General features: G+C 43.2%; 1 protein-coding gene across 1 annotated transcript in view; it reads left to right on the top strand.

Moving 5' to 3' along the window:
* The first annotated feature begins 10,581 nt into the window (after positions 1-10,581).
* PLG (plasminogen) overlaps positions 10,582-20,497 on the top strand; it is a 131,910-nt gene continuing 121,994 nt past the window's right edge. Inside the window, exon 1 of the mRNA XM_063443337.1 lies at positions 10,582-10,691. Within this exon, the coding sequence (XP_063299407.1) occupies positions 10,643-10,691 (49 nt within the window). The 5' untranslated portion in view covers positions 10,582-10,642. The remainder of the gene's footprint in view (positions 10,692-20,497) is intronic.

The following is a 20,497-nucleotide window of genomic DNA, read 5'->3' as shown; positions in this document are numbered from 1 at the left end:
CTTATATTCTTTATAGCACACTATAAAAGTCACTGCTTTGATAGTGCATCAATCCTGGTTCAATTCTGATGCTGCCATAGTAAGCCCTTTTATAGCACTAGTAGTGTATGCCATTCTGAGGATATAGTCATATGATTTGGCACAGGAAAATGATGCTGACAAACAGGCTGTCAATAAAACTAAGAATACAGGCACTATTCATGAATCCAGACCTCAGTGGGTTAAATCAGTGTTCATTGCAGAGTCTTTATATTTAGTGTGGTTTAGGTCCTTTGGCTCAGATGTCCTTGGTTACAGGCATTCAAGTATTAGCAATTAAAGGGACACTATAGTCACCTGAACAACTACAGCTTAATGTAGTTGTTCAGATGAGATCTATAGCTCCCTGCAGGCAATCTAATGTAAACACTGTATTTTCAGAAAATACAGTGTTTACATTGATTGATAGGAATACCTCCAGTGGCTGTCACAGGGACTTCCTATCATGCAGGGCCCTAAAAAGGCCCTGTACACGTCAGACATATTAAAATACATCTGACGTGTGCAGGAGAGAGAAGGCACTGTGTGCGCGCCTTCTCTCTCCAGCCTGTCAGCAGAGGAGGGGGCGGGCAAAGACCACGAGCTGAGCTGTCAGTCAGCTCAGCTTGCGGCCACGCACACTGCGCGCATGCGCGATAGTGCACTCAGGACTTCAGAGGGCGGCATGAAAACCGCCCTCTGAAGTATGTGCGCATGTGTGGCGAAGCCGCGCATGCGCACAAGGGAGCAATGACGCTTCAAAATGGAAGCGTCTGATTGCTCCCTGCTCGCGCCTGCCTATTTCGTCATTTTGACGAAATAGGGGGCGCGGCTTCACGAGGCTCCCGGCGCTGGAACCAGGTGAGTAAAGAGGCTTGGCTGGAGAGTCCCTTTAAATACTGGTTTGATTACATGTACATTCTTGCACGAAACATGTTAGGTCTGTTGGGTCAGAACAGTCTGCAGAAAGCTATTTTTGTAACTTGGAACTGGGATGTTTAGTAAAATGTGTTGATGTTCCTGATGTCTTGTACAAAAGTCAATTCTTTCTGTATAACCAAGTACTCATTGTATTAATACATATACAACAAGTTCCTCATATTGCTGCATTATTACAGTGTTTCTTCACCAACTGCCAATAGTCAGAAACAGGAAGTGGGGAACCAACGGAAAGGAAGTGCATCATTCACAGCCACCAAAGCTCAACCACCCATACATTACAATATGCAAACTCATACACTTAAACTTAGCCCAACAGTCCTAACGTTGCATCTCCTTCCCGTCTTAATAAAAGAAAAACCAACAAAATAGTAAAAAGTCAACAATATTAAATGAACAGGTTAAATACTTTTTCTTCATCTGTATCATTTTGTCCATCATCTTCCAGGTCCACCATCTACTTCTCAGGATACGTTGTTCTACTCCTCCTAGGATACTTATCAGTGTGTTCACACAAAAAAAAGAAAAAAATACGAGGAAATGGAAAAAAAACTAGAAAAAATACATACAATTTTACAAGCAAAATAATACCCAGGCAGTAAAATTCCACAGTACAAAATAGAAAAAATAGAGGCTGCGCAAATAGTTGCTGTGTGCACAAAACAGGGTGCTACTGTCATTTATTTGAAGGACAAATAACAAATGATTCGAGGTAATCCCTTTTGTCAATCCTACGATGCTATTAAGGCCTTCTCACTGTGGAGTTTCTCTGACTATAGTTCCTTTAGTCCCTAAGCAAGTATTTCCCTCAGCACAGAGTCCTTGGTTGTCTCCTTTTCAATTTATTTAGCTGTTATCACCTCACTAAAATATATTGTAGAGCTTTCTGCAGTAGTTAATTGTGAATCATTTTTTAAAGGAAGCATAGAGAAGGTATCTGACTAGTATGCATGGCATTCAGACGATATTGTATCTGATACTGATAGGCCCCCAGAGTAAAGACATACCTCTGAACAGGACCACCATCAGGGGGTGACAACCATGATGGTTGTCACAGGCCCGGCAGTCCTAGGAGTCTGGTCTGCACTGGTAATCCTCTGCAAGCCCGGGCCCCCCGCCCTCCAATGCGCATACTTATATATTGCAAGTTCCGCTATATATATGCCCCTGCGGGCACTGCTGGCTTCCAAGAGGGGCCCAGGACACACTGACCTCCTCCTCCAGCACTCTCGGGACCTATGGCTGTAAAGTGCTGCCGTGGGTTGCCATGTCAACTCTCTGCGGCACACAATGCATACCTAGCTTGCGACAGGAGTAGAACCCAGAGGGGAAAAATGGAGACTGCAGGGCCCCTATATGCTGGCTCGATTGAGCCACTGTACCACCAGGGAATCCAGTGCCCCCTCCCCGGCTACAGGTAAGAGGCAGGGAGGGGGGGGAATACATTTTAAAAAATTAATAATAATAAAGAATCTACAGCAAAAAAATACCCCCAGCAGCATTTATCGAACATAAAGACACATCCAATAAACACACACACACACACACACACATCATTAAACACACATCATCCACTAAACAAACACCCATACAGCATCCACCACAGAAACACACAAACTGCAGCCACTACACAAATACACACACACAGCCAGCATCCACCACATAAACACACAAACTGAATCCACTACACAAACACACATACAGCATCCACCCCATAAGCACCATGATCATTGAAACTTCATGAGGTGAGGTGAGATCTCGCATGGAGCACCAGACGGGGGGAGACTGACCGTTTTTTTGTGTTTCTTCCATTTGCGAATAATCGCACAAACTGTAGTCAACTTCTCACCAAGCTGCTTGGCGATGGTCTTGTAGCCCATTCCAGCCTTGTGTAGGTCTACAATCTTGTCCCTGACATCCTTTGACAGCTCTTTGGTCTTGTTTGGAGAGTTTGGAATCTGATTGATTGCTTCTGTGGACAGGTGTCTTTTATACAGGTAACAAGCTAGGATTAGGAGCACTCCCTTTCAGAGAGTGCTCCTAATCTCAGTTTGTTACCTGTATAAAAGACAGCTGGGAGCCAGAAATCTTGCTGATTGATAGGGGATCAAAAACTTATTTCACTCATTGACATACAAATCAATTTATAACTTTTTTGACAAGCGTTTTTCTGAATTTTGTTTTTGTTATTCAGTCTCTCACTGTTAAAATACACCTACCATTAAAATTATAGACTGATCATTTATTTGTCAGTGGACAAACGTTCAAAAACCTCACTGTATGCCAAGTCCTATACGTAAGTGGAGTGATATAGCCTAATCTGTGAATAGAAAGGCAGTAACCAAGAATATTTAAATAGCAAAAATGAACAGGACTGAGCTAAATACCATATACTGGTAATAACCAAAAAAGCTAAAGAGCTACAAAAAAGGCTAAGCGATGCTAAACTTTACTGTATACAGGTTAACAGAAAACAACTATATACATAATATATATAAGCCACCTACAAAAAGATAAAAGGTAATCTACTTATTAAACAAAAACAAATTAACAATAATGTATATTAGGAGGAAATAAGGAGGAAACAATGTGCCTCAAAGCAGGTAGAATGGACTAATTAGTCTAGAGATTAAAAGTTGTGTTTACCCTCTAGCCCGCCACATCCCTCCCCCTACCTTCTATACTATTTACCTACTTCACATTGTGTCCAACCACCCATTCTGCCTTAGCAGATGTGTGAATATATGTTCTATTAGTCTCATTAAGTCTCTATTCTGTTCTTTCTAATCTGTAGACTGCTTAGCCCATTTTTATCTTCTATTGAGACAGTTTTTTCATCTGAGCAGATGGACGCTACTTGGACAACTTTATGACTGGTTTTACTTACATGGCACCCTGGACCTCCAGGCACCCTAACAATTTCAGTGAGATTAAGTATGGAGCCAGAGTGTTCCTTTAGTATATATGGAAGTCAGTAACCACAATAAACTATTTCCAATGTATAATGAGCTACCATTATGAAGAATTAGTTTCACAGGCAAATGGAAAAGAAAGCAAATGAATATAGAGAGATAAAAAAATGTAAGTAGGGGATAGTAGTGAGTTGTAGTGTGATAACAGTGTAGATGTCTTTTTAAAGTAAAGTTGTTATTTCATTTTGCATCTGTAAAAAAAAAAACTATAGTTACATTTTAACCACTGTGCACACACTTTATCCACAAATCTCCTCTACCCTGATTTAAACTTTGATAAATAGTACCTAGAGTTTGCTGTACTTTAAACAAATGATTGTCAACAGTTAGCCCACACAAAGCATTTATCATGGAAAATGTGGAAACATCTCCTCATTTTTGTAAAATATTCTGGATTATGCGTTAAATCTTCTACATCTCTGACATGTTACTTTAAAATACCAAAGATAATTAGTACATTTAGAAGTGGTAGAAGTGGTAAACACAGATATACTTTTATCTTCCAATCTTTAACATTGCTGTTTTTAAAGGGACATTCCAAGCACCATAGCCACTGTAGTGGTAATGGTGCCAGAAGTGCAGAGTTGCCCTGCCTGCTATCAGTAGTCAAATGTTAAACATGGCAACTGTTTGGTATTTAGATAAACAAATGCCACAGCCAAGAATAGCTGTTTTACTCTTAAGGGACTCATTAGACCGTACTGTGTAATATAACATGGGTAGATTTGATCCATTTTGTTTTGTCTATGTTTTTTATATGTATTCAGCAAGAGTCACCAACAGGGAAATTCACTAAAGTGAGAATGAAAAGTGAATTTCATATTTAAGGGGCCATGGTGAAAGCATTGTTTGGGTATATATACCTTGACTTTGAAACTCACTTTGGATTCTAGATTTAGTAATTAACCCTGTCAGTGTTTACAATAAATCTAGAAGCTAGTGAATCAATCTGTTAAAAGGATGCAATGAACAATTCTTTTATGGTCTGGAGTTACAAATAACCAAAAGGCAACACAAGTTAATAATGTTTTCATTTAGAATAATCCATCTAATATGATGTTGTATTTTATTTGGATATTAAATTATTAAGATCCATATATCCCATAAACTTTAACTGTGACTTATATAGGTAACTAATTTGAAATGGTTATCCAAAAAATATTAAATTGTGGCACATGTAACTTTAGACCACATGTAAATCCAAAAGGTATTTATGAAATAACATTACACAAAATAGAATTCTACATAGTGTTCAGAAGAAATACAGAAATCTGTAAGGTGGTAGGTAGAAACAACATTGAAGAGGGATGATTTGCAGTCAATAATGCCAAAACCTGATACTTTCGCTTATTGCAGCAGTAGGATTGAGTTCCACTAGGTCCAGATTTTATATAGATATGTACTAATATAGCTCCCTTAATTTGTTTTGATATAAGTAAATATTTTTCTAGATTCTTCAGCTTATCATTGAGTTTGTAAAATGAAAGGAACTATGCTGGTAGGTCTACATGGACCACTAGAATGATGAAGGCAAGGTTATAATTTGACATAATTTATGTTTGAACTTCAAATACTTCCACACATGGTGTAGCAAGATGTATACTTCATTAAAAGCCTTCAAGTGATGATTGCATATCAGCCAGAGACAGTTATCTGACGCTTTTATAGATGGGATATTCTATTTTAGAAGGAGGCACTGCTATTTAATAGTGAGCTATTTAAAGAGAACTCCACTGCCCACATAGTAAAGAAGAGGAAATTTAGTAGATATACCTCTATTTACTAGATATACCTCCAGTGAATACAGGCATCAATTTTTCATGCATGTATTCACTGAGGGTATATCTTAAAAGTGCTTGCAAAGGCTGCAGGTCGTAGTAACTTCAGCCATTGCAAGTCCTCCCCTTTTTCCCAGAAGAGACTTTCAGTCTCTTTACAGGGAAATAACCAATCAGAGGCTTCTTATTGAGAATCCTCTGACTTGACGTTCAGGTGCACAAGCGTACCATCGTGCACAGGGTTGTGTGCGCACGCACGCATCGATTCATGCATGCACAGTTGCATATGCACTTTCTAGCTTGTGCACGCGCACGCACATCTAATCTAAGGTCTGGAGCTGAGGAGCTGGTCTGAGGTCTGTAAGTGAGGGGTAGGCAGGTACGCTCGAGTAAAGTGTGCCTGCCACTTTATTAGCTCAGGGGATTGTTTGATTGACAGCCAGGTGGGAGTTTCCTACATAATGTGGATAAATTAGGATACTCCTCACCTATAAAGCATTTTTCATATATTGAAAAAAAATGAGAGAAATGAGAGAATGTAATTCTAAAGTATGGTTCTATGACGATAGAACCAACATCAGGGGCGGGCTGGGAAGGGGGGCAGGGGGGAAATTGCCCCCCAGGCCGCCCTAAATCCAGGGCCACCTGCATTCAGCAAAAAAAATTAAAAATCGGAATACCCTGCCCCTTGCTGAGGACTCAGATTTTTAGACTCACCTCTCTCCCAGCAGCCTGCAGCCAGTGGAGTCGGCCGGCCTCCCTGATGATGTCAGGAGGAGGGGGTGTGACTTTCACTGCTCATCTCACAGGACCGTTGGGGAGTCTGGGAGAAGAGCAGAGGAAGTCACGCCCCCTCCTCCTGACAACACCAGGAGAGGCTGACTTCACTGACTGCTGACTGCTGGCTGCCCACCACTCCCTGACCCAAGGTAAGACTCAGGAAGGGGGAATACACTTTAGTTTTTTTTATTCCCCTCCTCAGCCCCTGTCCCTTACCTCAGCCCCTGTCCCCTTAGTCAGCCCCTGTCCCCTCCTCAGCCCTGTCCCCTTAGTCAGCCCCTGTCCCCTCCTCAGCCCCTGTCCCCTACCTCAGCCCCTGTCCCCTTAGTCAGCCCCTGTCCTCTCCTCAGCCCTGTTTCCCCTCCTCAGACCCTGTCCCCTTAGTCAGCCCCTGTCCCCTACCTCAGCCCTGTTCCCCCTCCTCAGCCCTGTCCCCTTAGTCAGCCCCTGTCCCCTCCTCAGCCCTGTCCCCTCCTCAGCCCTGTCCCCTTAGTCAGCCCCTATCCCCTTAGTCAGCTCCTGTCCCCGCCTCAGCCCCTGCCCCCTACCTCAGCCCCTGCCCCCTACCTCAGCCCCTGTCCCCTTAGTCAGCCCCTGTCACCCCTCCTCAGCCCCTTTACCAAATTGTAGCCATCAACCTACTTCGGCCCATATCCCCCCCTACATTGTTGAAACCCCCAATTACAGCGTATACCCTCCACTACAGCCCCTGTCCCCCCACTACAGCCCTGTCCCCTTACTCAGCCCCTGTCTACTGGTTTTAAAAGTGTAAAGTTTGGGTGTATGTGTATGTATGAGTATGTATGTATGTGTGTGTGTGTGTGTCAGTATGTCTGTGTGTGTGTCAGTATGTCGGTGTGTGTGTGCCAGTATGTCTGTCTATGTGTGTGCAAGTATGTCTGTCTATGTGTGTGCCAGTTTGTCTGAGTGTGTGTGTCAGCCAGTATGCCTGTGTGTGTTTGTGTGTGTCAGTATGTATGTCTGTGTGTGTTTCAGTTTGTCTGTCTGTGTGTGTGCCAGTTTGTCCGTGTGTGTGTGTGCCAGTTTGTGTGTGTGTGTGTCAGCCAGTATGCCTGTGTGTGTGTGTGTCAGTATGTCTGTCTGTCTGAGTCACTATGCCTGTAACAGTGTCTTTCTGTGTGTCTGTGTGTGTGTCAGTATGTCTGTGTGTGCAAGTATGTCTCTGTGTGTGTGTGCCAGTTTGTGTGTGTGTGTGTGGGAGCCAGTATGCCTGTGTGTGTGAGCCAGTATGCCTGTGTGTGTGTGTGTGTCAGTATGTCTGTCTGAGTCAGTATGCCTGTAACAGTGTGTCTTTCTGTGTGTGCGTGTGCCTGTCAGTGAGTGTGTTTTTTTTGTGTGTGTGCCAAATCAGCAAGTGTATGTGTGCTTGTCATTGAGTGTCTGTTTAGGTGACGGCCCCCCTCCTGCCTCCCCCCCTTTCAATCACATGGGAAAGGTGTTTACTCTCCTCTCGGTGCAGTGGGCCACTTGACTGGATTTTCCCCCAAAGGCCTAAGGCTGCCAGCCCTCCCCTGACCAACATTGCTAGTGTAAATTAAACAGAAGATTACAATCAACATAAAATAGATACATAGTATTTGTATTGGTTACCCCTTACAGTATGCTATTCCCAATGTAGTCCAATCATATAGTAGCAGCAAATGAGAGAGACTCAAAAAAATAGGTTTCTCACTATGGCTTTATTAGTCTGTGATGCCTCTGTGAGCCCGTCTACTGAAAATTAAACAAACTGATTTCTCTACTAAAATCATTGGATTATCTTTATTGTATATAGGCTTTAGACAATGTTCTGCATTTTTCTTAGTATGCTTGCTAAATTCAAATGTAAGAATAATTATAATTAAACAAAATAACTAGTAGTCACACATTGTGATCTAAATATACTGTGCAAAAGTGCATGGCAGATCCTGGGCTGGTGCACTCGGTGCAATGCGCCCATGCACCAGGGCGCCAGGGGTAGACTGACCACTTTGGAACATTGGTTATGGCAGTGAGTGGTCCAAAGCAACTTCAGAAGATCTCCTTGAGTGGCCCAGCATCAAATAAGTCAGCAATGTTTGCCCAAGTGAGACTCGATGGAAGCTCTCCTTGACTAGTCTCTTTTTCAGTGCCCAAGTGGGAGTGTGGTGTGTTGGATAAGTGGAGGGGATTGGGAGTGACATCACATTCCCATCTCCCTCTTACACAAACGTAGAGCACTCCCTCATGTGTGAAGCTGCCTGGAGGAGAAAAAGCAAGGGCTGTGATTAATACAGTGGCAATGTGGCATGCTGCTCAGGGGAGGATGGAGTCAACAGGTTTAAATGGAAGGTAAGATGGGGCAGAGATAAACATGTAGGCTCAGGAAGGCGGAAGATGATAAATGGAATTGGGGAGATGAGGAAAGACACAAGAAAAAGGTGACTAAAAGATCAGTGGGCTTAATGACTCAAGTAAAGGGAGATAGAGAGAGATTTGTGTGTAGAGAGACTCAGATATAACCCTGTATATACAGCAGTGATTTATGGGATAAGTAGTATCCCATATGTCTAACACCTACTTAAAATAAAGATAATCCAATGATTTTAGTAGAGATATGAGTTTTGATTAATAGGTTTTAATAGGTGGGCTCACAAAAGCATCACAGACTAATAGTGAGACATTTTTCAAGTTTCTATCATTAGCCGCTACTATATGATTGGACTACATTGGAAATAGCATACTGTAAGGGCTAACCAATACATATACTTTGTTTTTATTTTATGTTGTGTGTATCTACTGTTCAATTTACAATAGCAAATTTGGACTCTAGGATTAAATATTTGTTATCATGGTTAAGCCCTGTGCCAGGTGTACTGCTGGCTAGGCTATAGTGATCTAAATAGATTTAAATTCACTAAGTGTTTTTCTCTCAAGTGAGAGAAGGGCAATGTGGCGTTTTTAAAAAGGATGAAGCCATGAAGTCATGGCTGTGCCATTTATATAGGTGAAAAGCTCCCCTTACTAAGAACTCTAAAACAATTACATTATTTGACATATAATGACACAAAACATAAGCAATATTTGAAGCTAAATATGAGAATAAAATCTCAAATATGAAGGTAAACACGAGAATAAAGTCTCAAAGATGGTCCAATCTATGAGAAGAACAAATCTGCCTGGGCATTCAGAAACAGCTGATGCTCACATTTGCCTACTGATTTAAAAAAAAAAAAAAAAAAAGATATCAAGATATATTGTTGATATGGGAGGAATAAATAGATATAAATTAAGTGTCCTTGTCTTGCACAGAAAATTTGCAACTCTCTGTGTGGATGGCCCTACCCTAATTGAATTGACAGATGAAGCTGCTGGAGTCGTGACGTGCAACAACATATATATTCCTGAAACCTTTACCAATATGACCTGCACTGCACGATGGAGCATTTACAACAATCTGTGCAGACACAGACTCCATTTAATGTGACTCCAAAAACATCCAGGGACATCATACATGCATACATGTTATAGTTTGTCAACCTCAGATTCTAGTACTGTAGTACTATGCAAATACGCAAACCAAGGCACTTCCTCCTAATTAATTCCACAGAAGAATGGTATGGGGCCCACAATCCCTGCTAGTGGCCCAGAATGCTGCTCTAATGCACAGCAGTAGAAGTAGATAGTGAAATAGTAAAGCATTTAAATGAGAGAAAATGAAATGTATTTCATATCTGATCTATCAGAAATATAGTATAGCAAATACTATTTCTTTTGTCAACTTTTTACAATTGCAGAGTAGATATTTTCCTGATTACAATGCTGCATATAAAAATAGTATAAAATCAATTTAAATATAATTACATTTTAATTTATCTATAATTAAAGCTTAATGGTTGCATGAGAAAAACCTTAATCAATTCAGTGTTTTCTGCTTTATTTTGCATGAATTTGTTGAGCGGATTCAAATTCCTCCTAGCAAAGATAAATTGTAAAATTGCAACACCCCCCATTCAAGGCTATGTTTAAATTTCAGGGTCCAGAGGTTGTTTGGATAATAATTGATTACTTCTGCCAGTTCTATAGCTGACCAATCAGAAACAAGTATTTACTTTTTTTACTGGCTCCTCTTGCATTTAAGTTACAATCCTCCCTCATCTTCAAATTTCTTCTAACATGGGGACAAACAATATTGTCTTTCTTCTGCTATTTTTGCCATGCATAGGTAAGCTATAATTTTACTTTGATTATCAATGTCTTCAGATACGTTAACTTTTGCATATTTTGAACATGCTGATTTGGTTGTTCTACAGCATATTACAAGTTTTCTTTATTAGACAGTGATACTGAGTGGTCATAGTAAGATTGTGTAAATTAAAAAGCTGCCTGTTCCCCCACCATTGACACATTAAGCTCCTTTAGATTCCCCTCTTTAATAGAATGTACTTATTCAACATTATTTTATGAGGATTTTTGTATTTACTTTGATAATTTGAAATAACCTCAGATGTAATAGTAACTTGATAAATTAAAAATAAAAATAAAAAACTGGCATAGGAATCGGTCAGTAGTTAATTACACTTGTCTCTAAATAAATTGGCACATGCTTTGCTGAGCAATACAGTTTTTTTTATTCCACTGGATCCTAGACAAGGTTTTGCTGCATTGGACTATTTTGGATTAATTCTGTGGACACTAAGAAATATTACAGTCTGCTTTGTGAATAATGTCTATGAAAACAATGTCTATGAAAAAGGCTAAAATCTGGAAATATCTGAATGTCAAAATACCAGTTTGCATATAATCTAAAAGAAATAAGCATTTTGTGATCTGAACACGCAGATCAGTCAATCAATCAATTAGCCTGCTAACTGGATGCATAAAACTTATCAAAGGAAATGGAGGCACTCTTGCTTTCTTCTGAAGATAGAAATAAAATCAAGCAGGGTACTAAAGTCCCATTACCAAGAGAGGCATAGTAGACTAAGGACACGCACAAAATTTAGGTGAAATGGCGCTAAACAATATGCACATAAAATCCCAGTGCGTCTAAAAACCAAACCCGTGTTTTAGTCACCTAAAAACACTTACATATGCAATTTTAGACAAAAGAAAAGGAGGTTCTGCGCACACTTTGGATATTTGATGTACTCTGTAAAATAAACAACTTTCATAGGGCAGTATATAAAATCCCAATATTCTTAGAGCAAATAAATAGAAGCACTCACACTTTAGAGAGCCATATCAGTCGGCTCTCTACTTTAAAGGCACATCAGATGATCTTTGTAAAGTGATCTGTGCAGATAGGTCCCACCAGAAACGGACAGCAAATTTCGTCTGGATACAATCAGGAACCAGGATAAGTTGATAATCAAGTATTTTATTAACAATTAAAATAATAAATAAGCACAACACGTTTCGACCACTCTCTTGGTCTTCCTCAGGTGCAATACTGTTACATCAAAAGTTTCTACTTTTATATTACATATTTAATTAAAACATTCCGAACATATGTGTATAAAATCAAATTCCCACCCTCCATGCCCATATAAGGAGATTCCGGTGCTTGTTCCCATCCATACGCCATATTGGATTGGAACAAGCACCGGAATCTCCTTATATGGGCATGGAGGGTGGGAATTTGATTTTATACACATATGTTCGGAATGTTTTAATTAAATATGTAATATAAAAGTAGAAACTTTTGATGTAACAGTATTGCACCTGAGGAAGACCAAGAGAGTGGTCGAAGCGCGTTGTGCTTATTTATTATTTTAATTGTTAATAAAATACTTGATTATCAACCTCTCCTGGTTCCTGATTGTATCCAGACGAAATTTGCTGTCCGTTTCTGGTGGGACCTATCTGCACAGATCACTTTACAAAGATCATCTGATGTGCCTTTAAAGTAGAGAGCCGACTGATATGGCTCTCTAAAGTGTGAGTGCTTCTATTTATTTGCTCTAAGAATATTGGGATTTTATATACTGCCCTATGAAAGTTGTTTATTTTACAGAGTACATCAAATATCCAAAGTGTGCGCAGAACCTCCTTTTCTTTTGTCTAAAATAGTAGACTTAGGCTTTTATCTTATTTGTCAAATGTTTTTTATTGAATATTTTCAAAGTAAAAAAAACAAGAAGAAAAACACGTGTCATAGTATACATTATAACAAATATTAACTGGGGAAAATGTAAAGTATATTTATTCGGTTTTACAAAGAACAGTATATATTTACAATAAAGTCTTGGGGGGAAAAAAAGGGAACAGATATCTTCAAAAGTCATAAGCTGAATATGACTTTTTAATTCTTTAAATTTGGTCAGGTGAGACAATGCCTACAAATTATAGTCTTCTGACTAGTGATGTACCGAACTGTTCGCTGGCGAATAGTTCCTGGCGAACATAGCGTGTTCGCGTTCGCCACGGCGGGCGAACACATGTGCGGTTCGATCCGCCCCCTATTCAACATCATTGAGTAAACTTTTACCCTGTGCCTCACGGTCAGCAGACACATTCCAGCAAATTAGCAGCAGACCCTCCCTTCTAGACCCTCCCACCTCCTGTACAGCATCCATTTTAGATTCATTCTGAAGCTGCATTCTTAGATAGAGGAGGGAAAGTGTAGCTGCTGCTCATTTGATTGGGAAATTGATAGCTAGGCTAGGGTATTCAGTGTCCACTACAGTCCTGAAGGACTCATCTGATCTCTGCTGTAAGGACAGCACCCCAAAAAGCCCTTTTTAGGGCTAGAACATCAGTCTGCTTTTTTTTCTGTGTAATGTAATTGCAGTTGCCTGCCTGCCAGCCTCTGTGTCAGGCTCACAGTGGATACTCTGGTGTCTGCCAGCTTCTGTGTCAGGCTCACAGTGGATACTCTGGTGTCACAATAGTGTGCCTTTAAAAAGAAAAAAAGTTTTTCACTGTAAGCTAATAGCAGTTAGTTGTCTGCAAGCGTCTGGGTGTCAGGCCTTCAGCGTGTACTCTGACAACCTCTGCCAGTGTACTTTACCACTCATATCTGGTGTCACAATAGCGTGCCTTTAAAAAGCAAAAAAGTTTTTCACTGTAAGCTAATAGCAGTCAGTGTACTTCAAGTGGGTGTCAGGCCTTCAGCGTGTACTCTGCCAACCTCTGCAAGTGCACTTTGCCACTCATATCTGGTGTCACAATAGCGTGCCTTTAAAAAGCAAAAAAGTTTTTCACTGTAAGCTAATAGCAGTCAGTGTACTTCAAGTGGGTGTCAGGCCTTCAGCGTGTACTCTGCCAAACTCTGCAAGTGCACTTTGCCACTCATATCTGGTGTCACAATAGCATGCCTTTAAAAAGCAAAAACGTTTTTCACTGTAAGCTAATAGCAGTCAGTGTCCTTCAAGTGGGTGTCAGGCCTTCAGCGTGTACTCTGCCAACCTCTGCAAGTGCACTTTGCCACTCATATCTGGTGTCACTATAGCGTGCCTTTAAAAAGCAAAAAAGTTTTTCACTGTAAGCTAATAGCAGTCAGTGTCCTTCAAGCGGGTGTCAGGCCTTCAGCGTGCACTTTGCCACTCATATCTGGTGTCACAATAGCGTGCCTTTAAAAAGCAAAAAAGTTTTTCACTGTAAGCTAATAGCAGTCAGTGTCCTTCAAGTGGGTGTCAGGCCTTCAGCGTGTACTCTGCCAACCTCTGCCAGTGCACATTGCCACTCATATCTGGTGTCACAATAGCGTGCATTTAAAAACAAAAAACTTTTTTCACTGTTATAGATTGAATAGCAGTTAGTTGTCTGCAACCGTCTGTGTGTCAGGCTCACAGTGGATACTGTGCCCACTTGCCCAGTGCCACCACTCATATCTGGTGTCACAATAGCTTGCATTTAAAAACAAAAAAGTTTTTTCACTGTTATAGATTGAATATCAGTTAGTTGTCTGCAAGCGTATGTGTGTCAGGCCAACAGCGTGTACTCTGCCAACCTCTGCCAGTGCACATGGCCACTCATATCTCGTGTCACAATAGCGTGCATTTAAAAACAAAAAACTTTTTTCACTGTTATAGATTGAATAGCAGTTAGTTGTCTGCAAGCGTCTGTGTGTCAGGCCAACAGCGTGTACTCTGCCAGTGTGCACAGTGCCACTCATATCTGGTGGCACAATAGCGTGCATTTAAAAACAAAAAAGTTTTTTCACTGTTATAGATTGAATATCAGTTAGTTGTCTGCAAGCGTATGTGTGTCAGGCCAACAGCGTGTACTCTGCCAACCTCTGCCAGTGCACATGGCCACTCATATCTCGTGTCACAATAGCGTGCATTTAAAAACAAAAAACTTTTTTCACTGTTATAGATTGAATAGCAGTTAGTTGTCTTCAAGCGGGTGTGTCAGGCCTACAGTGTGTACTCTGCCAACCTCTACCACTGCACAGTGCCACTCATATCTGGTCTCACAGTAGCTTGCACGCAAAGTACCACTAATCCAAAAAAAAAATGACAGGCAGAGGCAGGCCACCCCGCAGGGGCCATCGTGGTCGTGGTGCTGTGATTCCCTTTTGCCCTAGAATAATGCCCAGTTTTCAGTGGCCACTTACCCTGAACTTGAAAAGTTCTGAGGACATAGTTGACTGGCTAACACAGGACACCCAATCTTATACAGCTTCCGCTCGGAACCTTGACGCACCATCCTCCTCCAGCTTAGCTTCGTGCACCTCTCAAGATACCACTCACCCGCCTGCCGCCACCACCAACCCTAGCACCACAGCCGCTTCACTTGGTATGTCAGAGGAGTTATTTACACATCCGTTTGAAGAAATGAGTGATGCGCAACCATTATTGCCAGAGGATGTAGATAACAGGGATATGTCTCAGGCAGGCAGCATTACACACATGGACGTACGGTGTGATGATGATGATGTTGTACCCGCTGCTGCTTCCTTTGCTGAGTTGTCAGATACAAGTGAAGTGGTTGATGCTGATGATGCGTCCATGGATGTCACGTGGGTGCCCGCTCGGCAAGAAGAAGAACAGGGCGAAAGTTCAGATGGGGAGACAGAGAGGAGGAGGAGGAGACGAGTTGGAAGCAGGGGGAGGTCGTCACAAGGAGCTAGTGGCACAGTCAGACAGCATGCATCGGCACCCGGGGTCAGCCCGACAGCACGCCAATCAATGCATGCTGTGTCCACCACCAGAATGCCGTCATTGCAGAGCTCAGCATTGTGGCATTTTTTTTGTGTGTCTGCCTCTGACAACAGCGATGCCATTTGCAACCTGTGCCAAAAGAAACTGAGTCGTGGGAAGTCCAACACCCACCTAGGTACAACTGCTTTGCGTAGGCACATGATCGCACATCACAAACGCCTATGGGATCAACACATGAGTACAAGCAGCACACAAACTCAAAGCCACCATCCTCCTCCTGGTCCAGCATCTTCAGCCACGTCAACCACTGCTGTCCTCCTTGCCCCCTCTCAACCATCCGCCACTCCGTCTCTCGCCTTGATCAGTTCCCGCTCATCTGCCCACAGTCAGGTGTCTGTCAAGGGCATGTTTGAGCGTAAGAAGCCAATGTCAGAAAGTCACCCCCTTGCCCAGCGTCTGACAGCTGGTTTGTCTGAACTATTAGCCCACCAGCTTTTACCATACAAGCTGGTGGAGTCTGAGGCGTTCAAAACATTTGTGGCTATTGGGATACCGCAGTGGAAGGTACCCGGACAAAATTTCTTTGCACAAAAGGCAATCCCCAACCTGTACTCGATTGTGCAAAAGGAAGTAATGGCATGTCTGGCACACAGTGTTGGGGCAAGGGTCCATCTGACCACTGATACCTGGTCTGCAAAGCATGGTCAGGGCAGGTATATCACCTACACTGCGCATTGGGTAAACCTGCTGACGGCTGCCAAGCATGGAATGCGTGGCTCTGCAGAGGAGTTGGTGACACCGCCACGACTTGCAGGCAGGCCTGCTGCCACCTCCTCTACTCCTCCTACTCCATCCTCTTCCCTAACCTCCTCGGCTGAGTCCTCTTCTGCTGCTGCGTCTTGCTCCACATCAACGGCGCTCCCCAGGTACTGTTCCACATCCCGGATACGGCAGTGTCACGCCGTCTTGGGTTTGACTTGCTTGAAAGCAGAGAGTCACACCGGACAAGCACTCCTGTCCACCCTGAACGCACAGGTGGAAAAGTGGCTGACTCCGCAGCAACTGGATATCGGCAAAGTGGTTTGTGACAACGGAACAAATTTGTTGGCGGCATTGAAGTTGGGCCAGTTGACACATGTGACGTGCATGGCACATGTGTGTAATCTGATCGTACAACGCTTTGTGCATAAGTACACAGGCTTACAGGATGTCCTGAAGCAGGCCAGGAAGGTGTGTGGCCATTTCAGGCGTTCCTACACGGCCATGGCGCACTTTGCAGATATCCAGCGGCGAAACAACAGGCCAGTGAGGCGCTTGATTTGCGACAGCCCGACACGTTGGAATTCAACACTCCTAATGTTCGACCGCCTGCTCCAACAAGAAAAAGCCGTTAATGAATATTTGTATGACCGGGTTGCTAGGACAGCCTCTGGGGAGCTGGGAATTTTTGTTGCCATGTTACTGGACGCTAATGTGCAATGCCTGTAGGCTCATGCGTCCTTTTGAGGAGGTGACAAACCTAGTCAGTCGCACCGAAGGCACAATCAGTGACATCATACCATTTGTTTTCTTCCTGGAGCGTGCCCTGCGAAGAGTGCTGGATCAGGCCGTAGATGAGCGTGAAGAGGAAGAGGAAGAGTTGTGGTCACCATCACCACCAGAAACAGCCTTATCAGCATCGCTTGCTGGACCTGCTGCAACGCTGGAAGAGGATTGTGAGGAAGAGGAGTCAGAGGAGGAATGTGGCTTTGAGGAGGAGGAGGAAGACCAAACCCAACAGGCATCCCAGGGTGCTCGTTGTCACCTATCTGGTACCCGTGGTGTTGTACGTGGCTGGGGGGAAGAACATACCATCATTGACATCTCTGAGGAGGAGGAACGGGAAATGAGTAGCTCGGCATCCAACCTTGTGCAAATGGGGTCTTTCATGCTGTCGTGCCTGTTGAGGGACCCTCGTATAAAAAGGCTGAAGGAGAACGACCTGTACTGGGTGTCCACGCTACTAGACCCCCGGTATAAGCAGAAAGTGGCGGAAATGTTACCGAATTACAACAAGTCGGAAAGGATGCAGCATTTGCAAAATAAATTAAAAAGTATGCTTTACACAGCGTATAAGGGTGATGTCACAGCACAACGGGAATCTAACAGGGGAAGAGGTGAAAGTCATCCTCCTCCTCCCACGACCACGCCGGCAAGGACAGGACGCTTTAAAGACGTGTTGTTGATGGAGGGCATGCGGAGCTTTTTAAGTCCTACGCATCGCCACAGCCCTTCGGGATCCACCCTCAGAGAACGACTCGACCGACAGGTAGCAGACTACCTCACCTTAACTGCAGATATCGACACTGAGGAGCGATGAACCCCTTGACTACTGGGTGTGCATGCTTGACCTGTGGCCTGAGCTATCCCAACTTGCGATAGAACTTCTGGCCTGCCCCGCTTCAAGTGTCCTGTCAGAAAGGACCTTCAGTGCAGCAGGAGGTATTGTCACTGAGAAGAGAAGTCGCCTAGGTCAAAAAAGTCTAGATTAGCTCACCTTTATTAAGATGAATGAGGGATGGATCCCGAAGGGACTGACAGTGGGCGATATATTCGACTAAAAAAGGCCTGATGAGATGAGCTGCCTTGGGCTAAAAATGGTCCACACGCTGCTGTATTTTAGCTCTGAATGCCGGTTGACTTGCATGACTTATCCACCACCAACTAGGGTTCAAGCCACAATATTTTAGGGCACTTTCTGCCTGGGAAACAAACATCAATTTTTCTGGCCGCTGCTACAGCAGCGGCTGCAACAATGCCTACTTTTTCGGCCCTCTGGTGCTGCACTGTGGCTTCAAAAACCAAACCAAAAAAAAGACACATAACAGGGATTAAACTGATAGGAATAGTACTACTTAACACACCACTCCTATCTGGTGGCACATTAGATTGCACGCGCAGTGCCCCAAATTTGAAGTAGGAGGACCGACCAAGCATCTTTTTCCATCTCCCGGTTCCTAAAATCAATGCCATATACACGTCCCCTGATAGGGCGCCAGCTCGTTATTCTCTTGGGCGCCAGCTCGTTATTCTCTTTTTCACTTCACTAGGGACACTTTACTGCACTATGGGCACTTAGACCCACTCTTTGTCTTGCACACTGTTATTCATAGCCAGCATCTGTGATCAGGCAGTCATCTAAACGTTTAGATTGAGCTTTAGCTTAGAACACCCTTGAAGGTGTTTAAGGAGATTAGGGCTAGTTTAGAGGATTCTTCTTAGACCTCTCTGGGTCTTTATAGCCCTTCTACCTATCCAGCATTTCTGGAAACTAGCTAAGAGAAAGGGTGGCTGTGTGTCTATGATACATTTAACTTTACATCACCTTATTGACACTTTATCACTCCGGTCTCCATACTCTCTGCCTATACCCATCTATTTAGAGGGAATTTCCTTGCCCCTGCCAATATTATATAATAGGTAATAGTATTACCATTATTACACAATTAGGTCTCTGAGGACAGGTGTCAATCCATATCTGCCAAGTGACCCTATGTAGGGGGAACAGTCTCTATTCTGCTCTGTGTCAGTGTGTATCAGGGGCTCTGAGGACAGGTGTCAATCCATATCTGCCAAGTGACCCTATGTAGGGGGAACAGTCTCTATTCTGCTCTGTGTCAGTGTGTATCATGGTCTCTGAGGACAGGTGTCAATCCATACCTGCCAAGTGACCCTATGTAGGGGGAACAGTCTCTATTCTGCTCTGTGTCACTGTGTATCATGATCTCTGAGGACAGGTGTCAATCCATATCTGCCAAGTGACCCTATGTAGGGGGAACAGTCCCTATTCTGCTCTGTGTCAGTGTGTATCAGGGATCCTTAGGACAGGTGTCAATCCATATCTGCCAAGTGACCCTATGTAGGGGGAACAGTCTCTATTCTGCTCTTTGTCAGTGTGTATCATGGTCTCTGAGGACAGGTGTCAATCCATATCTGCCAAGTGACCCTATGTAGGGGGAACAGTCTCTATTCTGCTCTGTGTCAGTGTGTATCATGGTCTCTGAGGACAGGTGTCCATCCATATCTGCCAAGTGACGCTATGTAGGGGGAACAGTCTCTATTCTGCTCTGTGTCAGTGTGTATCATGGTCTCTGAGGACAGGTGTCAATCCATATCTGCCAAGTGACCCTATGTAGGGGGAACAGTCTCTATTCTGCTCTGTGTCAGTGTGTATCAGGGGCTCTGAGGACAGGTGTCAATCCATAGCTGCCAAGTGACCCTATGTAGGGGGAACAGTCCCTATTCTGCTCTGTGTCAGTGTGTATCATGGTCTCTGAGGACAGGTGTCAATCAATATCTGCCAAGTGACCCTATGTAGGGGGAACAGTCTCAATTCTGCTCTGTGTCAGTGTGTATCATGGTCTCTGAGGACAGGTGTCAATCCATATCTGCCAAGTGACCCTATGTAGGGGGAACAGTCTCTATTCTTCTCTGTCAGTGTGTATCAGGGATCCTTAGGATAGGTGTCAATCCATATCTGCCAAGTGACCCTATGTAGGGGGAACAGTCCCTATTCTTCTCTGTCAGTGTGTATCAGGGATCCTTAGGATAGGTGTCAATCCATATCTGCCAAGTGACCCTATGTAGGGGGAATAGTCCCTATTCTGCTCTGTGTCAGTGTGTATCAGGGTCTCTGAGGACAGGTGTCAATCCATATGTCAAGGTGTCAATATGTCATATGTCAGGTGTCAATCCATATCCATTGTGATTTAGGAATGTTAGGTGATTTATGCCCTTTATGGATTAAAACCAGACTCTGCATCAACTGTGTAATTTTCCATGGGAGTTTTGCCATGGATCCCCCTCCGGCATGCCACAGTCCAGGTGTTAGTCCCCTTGAAACAACTTTTCCATCACTTTTGTGGCCAGAAAGAGTCCCTGT

This window comes from Pelobates fuscus, chromosome 2, assembly GCF_036172605.1.
Source record: "Pelobates fuscus isolate aPelFus1 chromosome 2, aPelFus1.pri, whole genome shotgun sequence".
NCBI classification, from domain to species: domain Eukaryota; kingdom Metazoa; phylum Chordata; class Amphibia; order Anura; family Pelobatidae; genus Pelobates; species Pelobates fuscus.
The sequence above is the reverse complement of the archived record's forward strand: the minus strand, read 5'-3'. Positions and strand labels throughout refer to the sequence as shown.